The sequence below is a fragment of the Fukomys damarensis genome, unplaced genomic scaffold (genome assembly GCF_012274545.1).
Source record: "Fukomys damarensis isolate Sample0158 unplaced genomic scaffold, DMR_v1.0_HiC HiC_scaffold_16, whole genome shotgun sequence".
NCBI classification, from domain to species: Eukaryota; Metazoa; Chordata; class Mammalia; order Rodentia; family Bathyergidae; genus Fukomys; species Fukomys damarensis.
The window spans coordinates 21,363,771-21,383,842 of NW_022900928.1; the positions used below are offsets into that span (position 1 = coordinate 21,363,771).

Genomic DNA, 20,072 nt, shown 5'->3' on the forward strand with positions numbered 1-20,072 from the left:
TTAAAAGCACTTTGCTAAACTTTATACAAAGATATACATTGTGAGCTGGGAGTGGTTGTGCACACCTGTAATCCCAGCACTGTGGGAGGCAGAGACTGAAGGATCACAAGTTAGGTATTTAGCAACTTAACAAGACATTGACTCAAAACAAACAAACAAACAAACAAAGGGCCAGGTATGTAGGTTAATGCAAAAACACACTAAATTTGCTATGAAAATATATTACTCATGATGGTTCTACTGAAACCAAAATTTTTAAAACGTAAAAGTGCTCGTTATCCACAAATGTGCAGACTTTGGACACTCAAAAATAAAATAGAACTCTTGGTCTAAATTTTACATGAGTGATAACGCTTCTTCATAATACCGTGGATGTGTGCATTTATGAAAATGAAGAGATTATTTTAAATTGTTTTTCATGGGCCGGGGTTTTAGCTGAGCGGTTCAGTGGCTTGCCTTGCAAGCTCAAGCACCTGAATTCAATCCCCGGTACCAATAAATAAATAAATAAATAAAATATTTTTAATGTAATATTAGCATCACAAGTTTTTTTTTGGCAGCAGCTACACTGCCTCATGGATCCACTGAGAGACGGGAACTACACTGCAGTGACAGAGTTCATTTTGTTGGGCTTAACAGATGATCCCGTCCTTCAAGTCATCCTCTTCACCATCATCCTGTGCATCTACCTGGTGACTATATTTGGTAATCTCAGCACGATCATTCTCATCAGACTCTCCGCTCAGCTCCACCATCCCATGTACCTTTTTCTTAGCAATCTGGCCTTTGCTGACATCGGCTATTCATCATCTGTCACACCCAATATGCTTGTGAACTTCCTGGTGGAGACAAACACCATCTCCTACATTGGATGTGGCATCCAGCTTGGCTCAGCTGTGTTCTTTGGGACAGCAGAGTGCTTCATCCTGGCTGCCATGGCTTATGATCGCTTTGTGGCCATCTGCAACCCACTGCTTTATTCAACCAAAATGTCCACACAAGTCTGTGTCTGGTTACTTGTAGTAACTTACACAGGTGGCATTATTAATGCTTTCTCCTTTACACTTTCCTTCTATTCTTTACTCTTCTGTGGACCGAATGCAGTAAATCACTTTTTCTGTGATTTTGCTCCCTTAGTTGAGCTCTCCTGCTCTGATGTCAGCGTCCCTGCAGTTGTTCCCTCATTTTCAGCTGGCTCCATCATCGTGGTCACAGTGTTTGTCATAGCTGTTTCCTACATCTACATCCTGATCACCATCCTGAAGATGCGCTCCACTGAGGGGCGCCACAAAGCCTTCTCCACCTGCACCTCCCACCTCACTGCAGTCACTCTGTTCTATGGGACCATTACCTTCATTTATGTGATGCCCAAGTCCAGCTACTCCACTGACCAGAACAAAGTGGTGTCTGTGTTCTACATGGTGGTCATCCCCATGCTGAACCCCCTCATCTACAGTCTCAGGAACAAGGAGATTAAAGAGGCTTTGAAGAGACAGCTTGGAAGGAAAATATTTTCATCATGACATCTGTTATTTTGTAGGACTATGTATAGTAATAATATTCAATACATACAACAATAAAAAAACTCAGTGTCTTTGATTCAAATATATGTGTTTACTATCATTAGTCAGTGTGTACTATTTTAGTAATTGTAGGAGGTGGATATTCAGAAAAACAGTACATCAAAGCCTATAATAAATTTAATAATTTATAATTAACAAAACATAGCTTCACATAAATAATCTGAAAAAAAAATTTGAACTCAGGACCTCATGCTTGCAAGGCTGGTGGTGGCACTACTGAGGTAAACCCTGATCCAATTATCTGAAATGTAAGTTTTATTCAGAGTTTTTTTAAATCTAGTTATCTAATGTGAGATTAGTATACTTCAAAACCTTCATGACAATGTCCATTTTCAATAACAGCTTGTCTTTAAATGTGCATGATAATTATAGGCATCCAGTATATTCTGAGAGTAAATGATGAAGCAGAACAGGCAGTGAAATTAGTGAGGATATTTTTATTTATTTTTATTGAGTTTATATGTACTTTTAAAGTATACAGTACAGTTACATTTGTCATTCTGAAACTGTAACTACACATGACATATCTTGGTTCTCAGTTTTCCCCATATCACTTCCCTCCCTTCACTCCCTAACCCTTCCTCTATTTACAGACTTTATTTCTGTTTCTTTTCTCATATATTTTCTTGTCCCTTATTTCTTTTCCCCTATGCTTCCCACTTCCCCTACACCATTAGCTCTTTTCTTCCTATTTGACATTGTCAATTGTACAATTTGGATCTTATTTACACTTTTAGTTTTTCACACCAGCGAAAGTATTTTGTATTTACACATGTGTGTCTTATTTATTTCACTGAAGAATATGGCCTCTATATACATCCATTTTCCTGTGAATGATTCAGTTTCTCATTCTTTATGGCTGAGTAGTACTCCATTTTAGAGAAAAACCACATCTTTTCTATCAAGTCTCCAACTGTTGGGCAATTTGGCTCTTGCCAAGTTTTAGCTATTACAAACTGTGCTGCTATAAACATGGATGAACCTATATCACTATGGAATGATTCTTTTAATTCTTTTGGAAAGATACCCAGCAGAGGAATGGCTGGGTCGAATGGAACCTCTAGTCTTAGTTCTTTGAGGCACTGTTTTCCACCATGGCTACACCAGTCTGCATTCCCACCAACAGTGGAGAAGGGTTCCTTTCTCCAACAATCCCAAAATTTGTTACTGGTTGATTTCTTAATAGCAGCCATTCTTTGTGGGGTGAGTTGGCATCTCAGTGTTGTTTTCATCTGCATCTCTCAAATGACCAGTGATGTGGAACACTTTTCATATATTTATTTGCTGCTTTTAATTCTTTGTCTGAGAAATGTCTGTTCATTTCAGATGCCCATTTTTGAATTGAATCTTTATATTTGGGGGTCCTGAATTTTTTGAGTTCTTTATTTATTCTAGATAATAATCCTCTGTCTGTGGAACAGCTGATAAAAAATTTTCCCACACTGTAGGTTGTCTCTTAACGCTGCTGGTGGTTTCTTTTGCAGCACAGAAGCTTTTTAGTTGATTCTTGTGATTAGTTCCCATACTACTGAGTATTTTTTTCATAAAGTCTTTTCCTATGCTAAAATCTTCAAGATATGTTCAATATCTTCTGCCTAACTCATTATCAGCAAGTTTAATGTTTCTTTTTTAATATTTAGATCTTGAATTTCCTTGGATTTTAGTTTAGTGCAAAGAGAAAGAGAGGGGTCTAGTTTTAATCTTTGTCAGATTGAAATCCAGTTTTTCCAACACAATTTATTAGAGGTTATCTTTCCTCCAGTGTGGGTTAGCTCCTTTGTCAAAGATGTTGCAGCTGAGTACAGGAGCTATTTTTCTTGAGTCATCTGTTGGTATGGGTTTGCAGACCCATAAAATTGTGGTCTGTTCTCTTGACTTCTGATTCTAGTTTGAGGCCTCCAGAAAGAGTAGGATGAGTAACCTCTACCTGACTTCCAATTTCCTCTGTTACATCTAAAGTGGTGAATTCCTTTCTAGGAATGAGCAGGGTTCTGGAACTACTCAGGGAATGAATTGGGCTAATTCCTGGACTGACTGCCTTGTGATCAGACTGACATCATGCTAAGCAAGCTTGGAGAAGTTAGACTGCCTCATCCCTGACTCTCTTAAGTTGTCTTTATTTGATGACACCTAGGTCATATTTTCTCTTCCCTATCTCTCTTCATTGTTCAAGTTATTTCTCTACAGAAAGTGGCACCATCATTCATTACATTGATTCAAAAACCTAAGAATAGTTCCTTTCTCTTCTCTACCTAAGCTCCTACTTTTAATCACAAAGTCTCATGCTTTCTGAATCCAATATTTATATGCTACTTCTCCCATCTTCATTTGTAGCACTTCTACATCAAGCTGTTCTTACTTACATTTAGCTCACAATAGCACCCCCCATGTTGCTTAATTTTATGTGTCAATCTGACTGGACATTAACACTCAAGTGTTTGATCCAGCCTCTCTCTAGATGCTACTTTGAAGGCATCCAATCCACATTTAAATTAATGAACACTGAATGAAACAGATTATCTTCCATAATGTAGATTGGCCTTAACCAATCAACTGAAGGACTTAAAAGATTTAGGTCCCTTGAAGAGGAATGATTTCTGTTTCTAGACTGGTTTCAGACTCCAGACTGCAACATCAACTCTTGCTGGTACTTTCAATCTTTTCATATGTCATGTAGATTTTGGACTTGTCTCCCATCATTATTGTGTAAGACAGAAACTTAAAAATCACCCAGTTTATTTTGGATAGGTGATCAATAGATAGATAGATAGAATGACAGATAGATAATGTGTATATGTACTAAGATATAAAGAAATAAGTGAATATATATGTTTTCTCCATATAAACACATGTTCTGTTGTTCTATTTCCCTAAACAAGACAGACAAACACAACCTGTAATCAAATTTTTTCTTCTGTCAAGTTCTCTTCCATTTCATTCTACATATGGCAACCCTGGTCATAGATCTAAATAGATATTTCCTTCATTAAATCTTCCAAACATCTTAGAATAAATGTAACATTTTTAACATGTCTTAGAAAGTTCTGAATGTGGCTTTTGTTTTCTTTGTACTTCTCTTTTTTTTCTTGGTCTCTGAGCATACACAATGCAGAAATAAATAATTTGATTTTCTTTTAAATAATTAACCATATCCAAATTCTTTGTTGCCTCAAGACTCTTTCCTATATGGCCACCTCTACCTTCAATACACTTTTGCCTTCCCCCAGACAACCTCACTTATGTTATAGGCACCAAGCTATATGCTGTGTGACTGCTTATAGAAGCCTTGAAGCTGCAGACAAAACTAAGGACACCATAATCCTCTTGTAGAACATTATTTTCTTCAAAATATATAGTGCTTTGGTAGTTACATATCTAGGGGTCTATTTCTGCACAATTCTGGAAGATGTAGACAGCCAAATAACTTCATGTTTTCCTAATCTCTAATTTTTATAATTCTGCAACACAGTAAGTTTCAATATCTATTCAATATGAATGAATGATATAAATGAAACAAATAATGGGAGGTTGGATGAAAATTTTGCTCTTTTTCACTATTGAGTCTGCTGGCTTTGAATTCTTACTTTCAGAAGATATATAACACAGGCACACACAGGGAAAGCAAAAGATCAAGTACTTTTTTATAGTTTTACTTCCTTTAAGGCATATAGACTGTCTGAGGTTGGTGGAATGATGAGCTATTAAAATACTTTTATCCTTTTTTATAAAAAATTCTATATAGATATAGTGTAATTTCAGTCAAAATAGTGTCAACACCTTTCTTAATGGGGAAAAACTGAAAGTATTTCCTGTAAAATCAGGAATGACAGAAGACTGCCGACTATCATGACTTTTGTTCAATATATTACTTGAAATTTTATCCAGACCAATAAATCAAGAAAAAGAAATAAGCTAAATACTAACAGCGAAGGAAGGAGTCAAGCTATTATTATTTTCAGATTATTTTATCCTTGACTTAGAAGATCCTAAACACTTCATTAGAGGTCTTTTAGATATGATAAAGTGGCAAGATAGAATGTCAACATATAATATTCAATAACTATTGTTCACACCAGTAATAAAGCTACTAAGAGAGAAATTAGGAAAACAATAGTTTGAAAGATATGAGTTTCATATAGCATAATGTAATATAAAATATATTTTAATATAATAAGAAAAAATTCTCTTTAAAAATACACTAGCAATGAAAAATGTAAAAATGAAATTAAGGAAAAATACACTATAGAATCAAAAATAAAGTACTGAAGAATATATTTAAAATAAGTAGCACAAAATATATACACAGAAAATGATAAATCACCTTTTAAAATGAAAGAATAGCTAAATAAATGAAAAAATAACCACTGGGTATGGATCTGAAGACTTAAAATGAGAATACATCCAAAACTGTTCAATAGTCAACACAACATCTCTCAGTGTTCCAGTTGTTTACCTTATAGAAGTTGATTGGTGAATCTGAAAATAAATCTAGAATATTCAAAATATCTTGCAATTGCAAGAGAAGCTAAAATTTGAAGATTTATAATCCCCAATTTCAAAACTTACTGCAATGGAATAGTTCAAGTATTTCTTACCCCATGGATAGATATGGAAACCAATGAGAGAGAACTGAGGGTCGGTAATTGAATCCATGTCTAATGTCCTGACACTTATTAAAAGGTGCTAGAGCCATGTACTTGGTCAGTTGGATATCCACATGTGAAAGAAGGATGTTGGACCCTTATTTCTCTCCATATACAAAAAGTAACTCAAAATGGGGGAATGTTGTAACTGTAAAATTTAAAACTATAAAACTCAGAACAAAGCATGAGTTTTGTTTGTGATTCTTCCTCTTTACATTTACCTTCTCTCATTCCTTGGCTCCTTTCTTTATTACCTCTTTCCTTCTTCACTTCCACCTTTCCTCTATCCAACTTATCTTGTTTCCTTCCATTTCATTGCAGCCTGTGCTGCTTTCCTGCATTACCACTCTTTGACATCAGAGTGCAATGAGGACATGGATATGTAAACACACTCTCTTCCTTGAAAGGAAACATTCAGTATACTTTTCATTATATGACAGAGCTGAAGAAACATAGCACCAGTGTCAGTGAAGGTATGAATCGTATCATTATATCATTTATAGAAAAATACAAAATTTGTTCTTGGGCATGAAAATATGTATGACAATTATTATTCATGGACTCTAATACTTGCATATATATTATCTCCCTAGAAAACCAAGGGAACTTTTTAATTTCCGTTGCTTTGTGAAAGTCTTTCATCTCCAAAGTCTTCAGAGTTCCCGTTGTATCCCAGTAATGCCTTCTCTTGACTGGTAGACCACCTGTTCTCTTGAAATGGTGAGAAATGAAATTTAGAATTTTCTTCAAGGTAAATCTTGCAAATAAGGATTTTTTGAGATGGTAGATAAGATAATGCTATTTGTAATATTCTGAAAGTTTAGGAGTGCAAATTACAAAGAATGATGGGATACACTTAGATTCTCACTATTTCAATTTTCCAAAACAAGCTTCTGAAGCTTAATGAAAATTTGTACAACAGTGTCATTATAAATTGAACTTTTATGTATTTTTAATTACATAACTGATATTTTCCTTCTAAATCTGTATAAATACTTCTAAATATAAATAAGTATGGAAAACTAGAGTACTCCCAAGAGACCCATTTCCCTTTGGGTCTGCTTACTTAGAGTATAGAGAACTAGATCTTGCTGCAGATTAAAAAACAACTTAAATTTCAAAATTAAGCATTAAAAAAATGAAACAAAAATACCAATTGAGGTTTATGTCCCTAATGCAAGGTTGGCTTTCAACTTGAAGAACGTTGTAGTATTTCATACCAAGAGAATAAAAAAACAAACTTTATACGATGGTCACAATCAGGGCAAAAAAACTATCTGAAGAATTCTTATAGATTTTCATAATAAAATACTAAATAAAGTTGGACTAGAAGAGAACTGACCCAACCTGATATAAAAATATATAGAAAACACATATTGTAAATCATAATCAACAGTGGAAGATCCGATGCTTCTCATAAGACCAGAAACAACACCAAAGTCCATAGCATCAGTGAGTGTGCACATTCCTGGAGAGCAGAAGTGTGGTCCAGACCAGTTCTGCTGCAGGCAGAACCCAACCCAGGATCCACTGGGGCAAAAATGATCCAGCCAAAGGCCACCCAGGAAAGAGCTGTAAAGGCACAAAAGTTTCAGTCAGGGGCCCACCTCATAGCATCTGTGAGTGTGCACAGATCCTAGGTAGCAGTGGTATGGTCCAGTCCATTGTGGCTGCTGGCAGAACACAGCCAGGGATCCACCCCAAGCCCAGAGGCCTGGGAAAACCTGCCCAGCCAAGGCCTGCTCAGGAAAGAGCTGCACAGGTGCATAGGCTTCAGTTAGAGGCCCAAGCCACAGCATCAGTGGTTTGAACCCAGAAACTGGTGTATTGGTGAGCAGCAGAAAATAGGCCTCTTGCTGGCTTTCAGAGAATTGAAAGCAACTGGGTGAGCAAAAGGTTGTCTCAAAAAAGGCACAGCAGGCTGCATCTGCTAAAATGAGAAGATACATAAATAAGACTCAAAACCTCACTTCCAGATCACCTAAGGCAATCCCAAAAGGCAATGAGATGGAACAATCTGATACTCAACCACCTGGACTACCTGAACTGGCAATGAAAGAGGACCTGTACAAAATGAAATAAAAAATAATTTCTCAGATAAGAAAAGAGATTGTGCCCATAGTACAAGATATGATTAATAAATCTAGAGTAGACAGATAAAATATAGAGGAGCTGAGAAACATGATGGAATCCCAACATAGGAAACAAATGGAATCCATAAAAGAGATGCAAACAGCTTTGCAGGAGATTAAAAACTCCACAGCAAGTTCACACAGGAGATCAGGCCAATACAAGGACAGAATTTCAGATATAGAAGATAGGATTGCAATTAGTGACGAGGAAAAGAAAAAGTTCTTACAAATAGTAAGGGACCAACAGAAGAGGAATGTAAGCCTGACCAGAGTCAATGAAGAAACAGGAGACAGTGCAGATTACATTACAAAACTGTTCATAGAAGTTATGACAGGAAACTTCCCAAGTAGGGAAAAATAACTTGAAACGGAGATAAGTGAGGCATATAGGACTCTAACTAGCTGTGATCCAAAAATTCTACACCTAGTCATACAATAATTAAGATTCAAGACACCAAACAGAAGAACAAAGTTCTATAAGCAGTCAGAGCAAAGAAACAAATCACATACATAGGAAGCCTATCAGAATCACAGCAGACTTCTCAACACAAAACCGCAAGGCAGGAAGAGATTGGAGTGGTGTATTTCTTTTATTTCTTTTTCTTTTCTTATCTTTTTTTTTTTTTTTTTTTTTTTTTTTTTTTTTTTTTTTTTTTTGATACCGGGGATTGAATTTGGGTCCTTGTGCCTGCGAAGCAGGCCACCGAACCGCTGAGCTAAATTCCCGGCTGGAGTGGTGTATTTCAACCTCTAAAGGAAAACAGCCTCCAACCCAGATTGATATATAAATCAAATCTGCAAAACTATCCTTCGAAGCTGAAGGAGAAATAAGATACTTTCATGAAAGAGCACCTGAGGAACTTCATGAATACCAAACCAGCTCTCCAAAAATTCTTAATATCCTAGGAGAAGAAAATAAGGCCACAACCCCAGGAAGCCCAACAAAATAAATCCATCAGACATGACAAGAAAGTAAATGCAAAGGGGGAGAACCCAACAAAAAGAAAAAGTCATAACAAAGATAAGTCAATGCATATCAGTCATAGCCTTCAAAGTTAATGGTCTCAATTTACCAATCAAAAGAAGTAGATGGGCAAAATGGGTCAAGAATCAAGATCCAAAAAAATGTTGCATACAAAAAATACACTTTCTTTTTCTTTTTCTCATGAGTTAATTGGTACTTTTTAAGTATACAGTACAATTAAACTCATCATTGGGATCTTGTACTTTACATGGCAGATATCAGTTCTCATTTTTTCCCCTTACCCCTGCCCTCTCTTCACCCCCTTCTCCCTTCCCTATTTACAAAGACTTTGTTTTGATTTTTTCCTTTTCTGATATTTTTTCTTTTCCCTTATTTAAAAAAGAAATTCATAGATGGAAGTTGAAGGGTGGAAAACAACACTTTGTGTGAACAAAAGCAGGAGTAGCTATCTTCTTTGCACAACAAGTAGATTTCAAACCAACATTGATTAAGAGAGATAAAGAAGGACACTATGTCCTTATAAGGGTAACAATCCAAGAGGAAGAGATGACAATCATAAATGTATATGCACCAAATACTTGTGAGCCCAAACTAGTTCACTTCCTGGGGTTGTGACCCTTATTTTCTTCTCCTATAAAACAAAGTCTAACAGACATGAAAAATCAAATAATAACTGATACAATAGTAGTGGGGGAACTCAATAGCCCACAGTCACAAAGAGATACGTCAACCAGACAGAAAAATAAAAAATGCAATACTAGAACTCTATCAAACTTTTGAAAAAATGAACTTAAGAGATGCTTACAAGTGTGTTCCACTCCAAGCAATCAAAATTATTTTTTACTCTTTAACTTTCAGTCTGTGAGTTTTTCTAATTACCTAATTAAAAAATGGACATCTGAAATGAACAGACATTTCTCAGACAAAGAATTAAAAGCAGCAAATAAATATATGAAAAATGTTCCACATCCCTGGTCATTTGAGAGATGCAGATGAAAACAACACTGAGTTTCCAACTCACCCCACAAAGAATGGCTGCTATTAAGAAATCAACCAATAACAATTTTGGGGGTTGTGGGAGAATGGAACCCTTCTCCATTGTTGGTGGGAATGCAGACTGGTGCAGCCATGGTGGAAATTAGTATGGAGATACCTCAAAGAACTAAGACTAGAGGTTCCATTCGACCCAGCCATCCCTCTGCTGGGTATCTTTCCAAAAGAATTAAAAGAATCATATCACAGTGATATGTGCACACCTATGTTTATAGCGGCATGGTTTCTAATAGTTAAAACTTGGAAACAGCCCATTTGCCCATCAGTTGGAGACTGGTTAAAAAAGATGTGGTTCTATAAAATAGAATACTACTCAGCCATAAAGAATGAGAAATTAGATTCAATCATAGGGAAATGGATACATATTGAGGACATACTGCCATGTGAAATAAATAAAACACACATGTGTAAATAGCAAATACTTTCTCTGGTGTGAAAAACTAAAAGTGTAAATAAGACCAAATTGTATAATTGACAATGTCAAATAGGAAGAAAAGAGCTAATGGTGTAGGGGAAGTGAGAAGGGTAGGGGAAAGGAAATCAGGGAAAAGAAAATGTATGAGAAAAGAAAAAATACAGGAACAAAGTCTGTAAATAGAGGAAGAGTTAGGGAGTGAAGGGAGGGAAGTGATATGGGGAAAAATGAGAACCAAGATACATCACATATAGGTACAATTTCAGAATGACTAATGTAACTGTATTGTATGCTTTAAAAGTAAATATAAACTCAATAAAAATAAATGAAAATATCCTCACTAATTTCACTGCCTGTTCTACTTTGTCATTTACTCTCAGCATATACTGGAGGCCTATAATTATGCACATTTAAAGACAAGCTGCTATTGAAAATGGACATTATCACAAAGATTTTGAAGTATACTAATCTCACATTAGATAACAAGATTTGAAAACCTCTGAATAAAACTTACATTTCAGATAATTGGATCAGAGTTTACCTCAGTAGTGCCACCACCAGCCTTGCAAGCATAATGTCCTGAGTTAAAAAAAATTTTTCAGATTATTTATGTGAAGCTATGTTTTGTTAATTATAAATTATTAAATTTATTATGTGGCTTTGATGTACTGTTTTTGCTAAAAATCCACCTCCTACAATTACTAAAAGAGTACACACTGGCTAATGATAGTAAACACATATATTTGAAGCAAAAACACTGAGTTTTCTTTTTATTGTTTTTTTTTGTTGTTTGTTCATTTGTTTTTTGGTACTGGGGATTGAACTAGGGTCCTTGCTCTTGTAAGGCAGGCCACCGAACCACTGAGCTAAATCCCTGGCTCTCTTTTTATTGTTGTATATATTGGATATAACTATACATAGTCCTACAAAATAAGAGATGTCACTAAGAAAATATTTTCCTACCAAGCTGTCTCTTCAAAGCCTCTTTAATCTCCTTGTTCCTGAGACTGTAGATGAGCGGGTTCAGCATGGGGATGACCACCATGTAGAACACAGACACCACTTTGTTCTGGTCTGTGGAGTAGCTGGACTTGGGCATCACATAAATGAAGAAAACAGTTCCATAGAACAGAGTGACTGCAGTGAGGTGGGAGGTGCAGGTGGAGAAGGCTTTGTGGCGCCCCTCAGTGGAGCGCATCTTCAGGATGGTGATCAGGATGTAGATGTAGGAAACAGCTATCACAAAAAAGGAGCCAGCTGAAAATGAGGGAACAACTGCAGGGACGCTGATGTCAGAGCAGGAGAGCTCAACTAAGGGAGCAAAATCACAGAAAAAGTGATTTACTGCATTCGGTCCACAGAAGAGTAAAGAATAGAAGGAAAGAGTAAAGGAGGAAGCATCAATAAAACCACCTGTGTAAGTCACTACCAGTAACCAGGCACAGACTTGTGCAGACATTTTGGTTGAGTAAAGCAGTGGACTGCAGATGGCCACAAAGCGATCATAAGCCATGGCAGCCAGGATGAAGCACTCTGCTGTCCCAAAGAACACAGCTGAGCCAAGCTGGATGCCACATCCAATGTAGGAGATGGTGTTTGTCTCCACCAGGAAGTTCACAAGCATATTGGGTGTGACAGATGATGAATAGCCTATGTCAGCAAAGGCCAGATTGCTAAGAAAAAGGTACATGGGATGGTGGAGCTGAGAAGAGAGCCTGATAAGAATGATCGTGCTGAGATTACCAGATAAGGTCACCATGTAGATGCACAGGATGATCACGAAGAGGAAGACTTGAAGGACGGGATCATCTGTCAAGCCCAATAAAATGAACTCTGTCACTGCAGTGTAGTTCCCGTCACTCAGTGGATCCATGAGATAATGTAGCTGCTGCCAAAAAACTTGTGATATGAACATTACATGAAAAATTTATAAATATAGTGGCTTCATTTTCATAAATACATACATTCATGTTATTATGACAAAGTGTATCCCTAATGTAAAATTTAGACCAAGAGTTTTAATTTATGTCTGAGTGTCCCAAAGTCTACACATTTTTGCACAATGAGCACTTTCATATTTTACAAATTTTGGTTTTAGTAGAACCATCGTGTATAAAATTTTTTTGTATCAAAATTCAAGATGTTTTTACAGTAACCTACATGACCTCATGTTATTATGACAAAGTGTATCCCTAATGTAAAATTTAGACCAAGAGTTTTAATTTATGTCTGAGTGTCCCAAAGTCTACACATTTTTGCACAATGAGCACTTTCATATTTTACAAATTTTGGTTTTAGTAGAACCATCGTGTATAAAATTTTTTTGTATCAAAATTCAAGATGTTTTTACAGTAACCTACATGACCACACTCCATAGCTACTAAATTATGATTACAGAATTAAACATTCTATACATATAGTGTCATTTTAGTTTTTACTAAATAAGCTCTTTTTTATACCTAGTTTATTGATGAGGGAACAGTTTGAAAATGGTAGGTACGCTTTCATAGGAAGTACTGAATATGTACCTAGCCAGGTTTACTTCATTTTGCTTTTTTAGTTACTAATCTCTAAATTAAATTTTAAAAAGTTTAGAGTGAAGTTGAATACACCTGAATGGGGAGATAATGGGCAATAGCTTTCAGTCTCTTAACAAGTGCTTATAAAAGCCAGTGCCAATGTAATTACATTATTTACAATATCTCAGTTAAACACCACTTTTTAAAAAAGGAGAACTACCAAGTTTCCTGGTAGAACAAGGATAAGCCACAAATAAATTTAAAAGTAAAATTATGTTGTGAATGTATTCAATATTTTATGTTATCAATTAAAATATTGCTTTACCAAGTAGTTTGAAATATCATTTCAAATATTATATGAATATTCCTAACAAAATTAATGTCTGTTCAAACACACCAGATCATTTCTTTTTTTTTCTCATTGAGTTTATTGGTACTTTTTAGGTATACAGTGCAGTTACATTCATCATTGGGATCCAATGTTTATAGAGGCACAGTTTGTAATAGCTAAAACTTGGAAAAAGCCCAAATGGATAAAGAAGATGTGGTTTTCTATAAAATGGAATACTACTCAGCCATACAGAATGAGAAACTAGAGTCATTCATAGGAACATATTTGCATATCAAATCATTTCTTAAAGTAACAATGCTTTCTTATGGAATAAGATAGCATTGATTTCAATTTATCACACAGTTGCAGAAAGTTTCAAACTGAAAAGTTAATAAATTTGCTAAGATTCACCTAGATAGGGACAAGGTTCACTTTTATTTCCAAAGACTTTTAGTTTTACACATATTCTTTTCTCCAAGATTTCTAGTGCCTCTGATGCTAGAGCATTCAGACCAATAATCTCAGCTGATCTTTTTACACAATATTTACTGACAGCAAACCCTCAAAGTTAGGGAATTTATTGGTATTTTGCCTACATGGTAAATTTAGACGTGTTACCACGTGGCCTTCTGGTGTTTTGGGTGGTTAAATGTGGAATATTACTAAATGGACGTATGTCTGTTTATGCACAGTAACTTCGTTTTGCAAACTTACATTAATTTAGCTAAAGTTATTACCTGATGGCTGCTTGATTATATCTTCCTAATTTCTAAACTGTAGCTTGTCAATACAGATACAACTTCAAAAAGTAGTCTTCTCAACAGTAAAAGAATATCAAAACACCAGATTCATACATGAAAGCCAAAATCTTACCTCTTAACGTAAGCATTCCCTCATCTTACCATAAGAAATGTACCTCTCATTATTGGATAGCAGCTATGTTCTCTTTTTCGTTGTTTGCCTTTGGGTATATATCTCTGAAGATTCTAGAGATTCAAATGTGGATTCAAATGCACCAGGGACCATTACCATGCTCTTCAGTCAGCATGGAATGGTGCCCTTCCCACACACGGAACTCATTTTCCAGGTTCTGTCAATTCTCAAGTGACCTTTTTAAAGTTTTTATGTGAGAATTGGTGCAGTTTTCTTTCATAAATTATGGATCATATAATAAATTTTTATTGAGTTTATTGGTACATTTTAGGTATACAGTACAGTCACATTCATCATTGGGATCTTGTACCTTTACATGACAGGTCTTGGTTCTCATTTTTGCCCCTTGTCCCTGCCCTCCCTTCACCCCTCCTACCCTCCCCATGTAGAAACACTTTATTTCCATTTTTTCATTTTCTCATATTGTTTTCTTTTCCCTTATTCCTGTTCCCCTACCCTCCCCACTTTCTCTACAACTTTAGCCCCTTTCTTCCTATTTCACATTGTTAGTTATCCCTTTAGAATCTTGTGTACTATTATAGTTTTTCACACCAAGAAACTATTCAGTATTTACACATGTGACTTATTTATTTCACATAGGAGTGTACCCTCAAAATGTATCCATTTTCCTATGAATAACTCTAATTTCTCATTCTTTGTGGTTTAGTAGTATTACATTTTATAGAAAAACCACATCCTCTTTATCCAGTTTCCAACTGATCGGCAAATGGGCTGTTTCCAAATTTTAACTATTACAAACTGTGCTGCTATAAACATAGGTGCACATATGTGCTGTGATATGATTCTTTAATTCTTTTGGAAAGATACCCAGCAGAGGGATGGCTGGGTCAAATGGAACCTCTATTCTCAGCTCTTTGAGGTATCTCCATATTGATTTCCACAATGGCTACACCAGACTGCACTCCCACCAACAATGGAGAAGGGTTTCTTTCTCCCACAACCCCAAACTTTGTTATTGGTTGATTTCTTAATAGCAGCCATTCTTTGTGGGGACTCAAATGACGTGACGTGGAACATTTTTTCATATATTTACTTGATGCTTTTACTTCTTTGTCTGAGAAATGTCTGTTCATTTCAGATGCGTGTTTTTGAATTGGGTCTTTATATTTGGGGGGATGATTGTTTTGAGTTCTTTATATATTCTACATAATAGTCCTTTGTCTGAGGAGCAGCTGGTAAAAATTTTTTCCCATATTATAGGTTGTCTTTTAGTTCTGTTGATGGTTTCTTTTGCTGTGCAGAAGCTTCTTAAAAAGATGAGATCCCACTTGTTGATTCTTTCTGCTAATTCCCATGCTACTGAGGATTTTTTCATAAAGTATGTTCCTATGCCAATGTCTTCCAGAGTTCTGCCTAATTTATCTTCCAGCAAGTTTAGTGTTTCTGCTTTGATATTTAGATCTTTAATCTACTTGGATTTTAATTTAGTGCATGGTGAGAGATAAGGGTTTAGTTTTATTCTTTGGCAATTTGAGATCCAGTTTTTGCAACACCATTTATTAAAGAGGCTATCTTTCTTCTAGTGGGAATGGTTAGCTCCTTTGTAAAAGATGAGGTAGCTGAGTGTATCTGGAGTTGTTTTTGTGTCTTCCAATGTGTTCCACTGATCCTCAGGTCTGTTTCTTTGCCAGTACCATGCTGTTTTTAATCAGTCACAGTGGCTTTGTAGTTTAATTTCAAATTGGGAATTGTTATACCCACTGCCATGTGTCTGTTGCCTAGGATGGCTTTTGCTATTCTAGGTGTCTTATGGTTCCAAATGAATTTTTGGATTCTTCTTTCTAGTTCTGTGAAGTATAGTATTGGAATTTCAATTGGCATTGCATTAAATCTGTAGAGCAGTTTTGGTAGTATGGCCATTTTCACTGTGTTGATTTTTCCTACCCAGGAGCAGGGGATATCTTTCCATTTTCATATATCCTCTTCAATCTTTTTTTTCAGAGTGCTGTAGTTTTCAGTGAAGAGGTCTTTTGATTCTTTTGTTAGGTTGATTCCTAGATACTTCATTTTTGGGGTGCTATTGTGAAAGGAATTGTTTCCCTAATTTCTTTCTCAGTGAGTCTGTTATTTGTGTACAAGAAGGCTATTGATTTTTTGGGTGTTGACCTTGTATCCAGCTACTCTACTGAATCTGTCAATTAAGTCTAGAACTCCTTGGTGGATTTTTTTGAGTCTTCAATCTAGAGTATCATATCATCAGCAAATAATGACAGTTTAATTTCTTCCTTTTCTATCTTTATTGTTGAAATTTCTTTCTCTTGTCTAATTGCTATGGCCAATGTTTCCAGAACTATATCGAAGAGGAGTGGTAATCATGGGAATGTTCTCTTGTTCCTGATTTTAACATGAAGGTTTTCAGTTTTGGGCCACTTAATATGATGTTGGCTGTTGGTTTTTCATAGACAGCCTTTATTATGTTGAGATATAGACCATCTATTCAAATTTTTTTGCAGGGTTTTTATCATGAATGAGTGTTGAATTTTATCAAACACTTTTGCTGCATCTATTGAGAGGATCGTGTTGTTTTTGTCCTTGACTTTGTTAATATAGTCTATTACACTTATTGGTTTACATGTGTTGAATCATCCTTGCATCCCTGGAATAAATCCGACTTGGTCAGGATGTATGATCTTGATGATCCTCTGTATTTTGTTTGCTAATACCTTATTAAGGATTTTTGCATCTATATTCATTAAGAGATTGGTCTGTAGTATTTTTAGTTGTATCTTTGCCTATTATAAATTATTATATTTATTATAGACAAGCAAATAGTACTTCTAAGTTTAACTTTGATATTTCAGGTTAATGATTTCTATACTGTAACACAAAATAGTAACATTAACTTTACTCATTCAATACCTGTTCACCTTAAGTATTATGTGATAGATGTAAAGTGATAGATATGTAATAGTACATTCATAAATACCTTGAAAATATTGGGAGATTTGACATGTAAAGTTGAATTTGAAATAACACTATTTATAGTTTGAGATTCTTATAAAAGGAAAACCATGTGATATTTAAACCTACATTTCTGATTTATTTCACTTCACATAATATCTTCACATGCATCCACCTGTGTAGAAATGACTCAAGTTTATCCTTCTTTATAGCAGAGTAGTACTCTATTCTGTATAAATGCCACCTTGTTTATCCGTTTACCTGTTAATGAATACATAAGATGCTTCCAAGCAAAATAATGGATAGATACTAGGAAGTTGGGGAAATCTTTTTCAAATGGAAAGAAAATAAAAGATGGAGGAGAGAAGGGAGACAGAGAGAGTTTTTAAAAAGGGAGAAAAATAAAATAAAAAAGGGAATATAGGTTTTTCAAATGGTCAGGTGTGGGAGACCTGTTCCCACTAATCAAACAGTACCTGAAGGAGAGAGTGAGGATTAAAGAAAGGATAGCATACTCAGAAGTGTGGATATAAGAAGTTTGGTTTATTCTAGGCTCTATATATTTTTATATCTTACAATTATGTAACCATCATCTTTTAGGCATAGAAGTTATTTATCAAGTCACATAAGTGAGTAGGAAAAAAGCAAGGTTTCCATAGCAGCTATGTTGGGTTTTAAAGTATTCCAGAAAGATAAAGCATTTATTTTTCACGCAAGGTACAGCTGTTAGGCCTTGAACTAAATGTTCTCTTATTATCAGAGTTAACTCCTTCTTTTTTGGAACAGCCCTCCAGAGTCAGGGGATCCAGAGTAGGGGGAACTAGGGAGAATAAGGACGAGAAGGGGAGCAAAAGAATTAAGATGTGTTATGCACATTTATAATCTATCCATAGTAAATGAAATCACTACATATTGCAAACATGTACTAATGAAAGGGGAGACAACTAAAATTTTAAAAACATTTAAATAACACAATAATTTTAGATATACCAACAATTTTTATAGCCAAAGATAAAAGTGTTTTACAAGTTGTACAGTACAGAGAGAACAGCAAAGTAAAATGAACATAGATGACTTCAGTGCACTACTTCCTCTCTTGTAGTACGTGCCTCAGAGGGATGACTGCTAGTTAGTGGCTCATGGGAACCAGTGGAGGACGGTGGAAATATCAACCTTTAACCTGAAGACTCAGTATAATTATCTTGCTAACCCTAATTTTACAGAGCCCCACCTCACACTTCTGGTGCTGCTTGATGGAAGTGGTTGAACACTGAGAATACTAACCTACTTTTGTTTGAGCTTACTCTGCATGCACTGTGCTTAATGCTTTGCACACATTGTCTTGTTAATCCTCACAATGATCCCGTTATCCTATTTTACAGATGAGAGAGCTGAGGCTTAGTTTAATGTATTTTCCCAAATATACTGGACTGGTAAAATCAAATCCAAGTTCAAAATTCAGATCAGATCCAATGTTAGAATGTATAATACTGAATTATTACTGTCACCTAGATTTAAGCACCTTGTGTGGCCACTGGTTCCCAGCTAACCCCTAGTTCATGGTTTTCTCTCCTTACACTTGACACTCTTTCCTGTAACTAGCTGGGCCTGCAGTCAGGTGGTGAGCACCAGGCTGGCACTCGGGGTGCTAATTTCTTCTCCTTGTTCACAGTGACCAGCTCTGCTGACTTTACCTCCCAAATCCCTACAAAATGTATCTACTCCTCGCCAGCTAAATTAATTGATTTTTTCTATGCTCATAATACTCTTTTTGCATGAAAACTAGTAGTTTTTCTATGTGTGAGAAGATCTGCATAGATTTTGTTTAGTTTATTATATTTCCTGATAATATCAAATAAAATAAATGGAAATAAAATATCTAATTTGATTTAATATTCTATAATAATGATAGAATAAACACTTAATTTAATATTTTATAATAATGATAGAATAAAAATTAATTTATCTAACCAAGGCAACAATAATCTTGTGATTTGGATTTTGAAATTTCTGTGACAGTAAACAGCTACAATTAAAGTGGAATTATACAGGTGAATTTATTACAAATAAGCCTTTCAACTTTATTGTAGCAAATCAGAATAAATATAAATCTCATCTTGAAAAAACATGTTTTAAATTGATGATTGTATATCTTTCCAACATTTTATTTGTATCATATATGAGGTATGAGTGCTAATCATGCTTTTCAAAGTCATGTCAGCAACATAGAAGCAATGAGAATATGTTCAGTCACATTAGTTTTTAGGAAATTGAACATTAAAACTTTACATACATCCTGCTATACACCCATTAAATGGCCAAATTTAAAGATTAATAATACCAATGTTGGCAAAGTTTTTTTTTCAACTTTAATTGAGTTTATTGGTACATTTTAGGGATACACTACAGTTACATTCATTGTTGGGATCTTGTACCTCTACATGACAAGTCTTGATTCTCATTTTTTCCCCTTACCCCTGCCCACCCTTCACCCCCTCCTCCCCTCCCAATCTACAAGCACTTTATTTGCATCTTTTCATTATCTCACATTTTTTT

At 35.4% G+C, this 20,072-nt stretch overlaps 2 protein-coding genes across 2 annotated transcripts; one reads left to right on the forward strand and one right to left on the reverse strand.

The window, feature by feature from the left end:
* The first annotated feature begins 575 nt into the window (after positions 1–575).
* LOC104856174 (olfactory receptor 502) lies at positions 576–1,523 on the forward strand. Its single transcript, XM_010615395.1, has one exon. It carries the CDS (start codon positions 576–578, stop codon positions 1,521–1,523), a length of 948 nt encoding a protein of 315 aa, XP_010613697.1.
* Positions 1,524–11,754: 10,231 nt separating this feature from the next.
* LOC104856133 (olfactory receptor 502) lies at positions 11,755–12,684 on the reverse strand. The gene has a single exon (XM_010615364.1). The coding sequence runs from the start codon at positions 12,682–12,684 to the stop codon at positions 11,755–11,757; it is 930 nt and encodes a 309-aa protein (XP_010613666.1).
* Between the last annotated feature and the right edge of the window lie 7,388 nt (positions 12,685–20,072).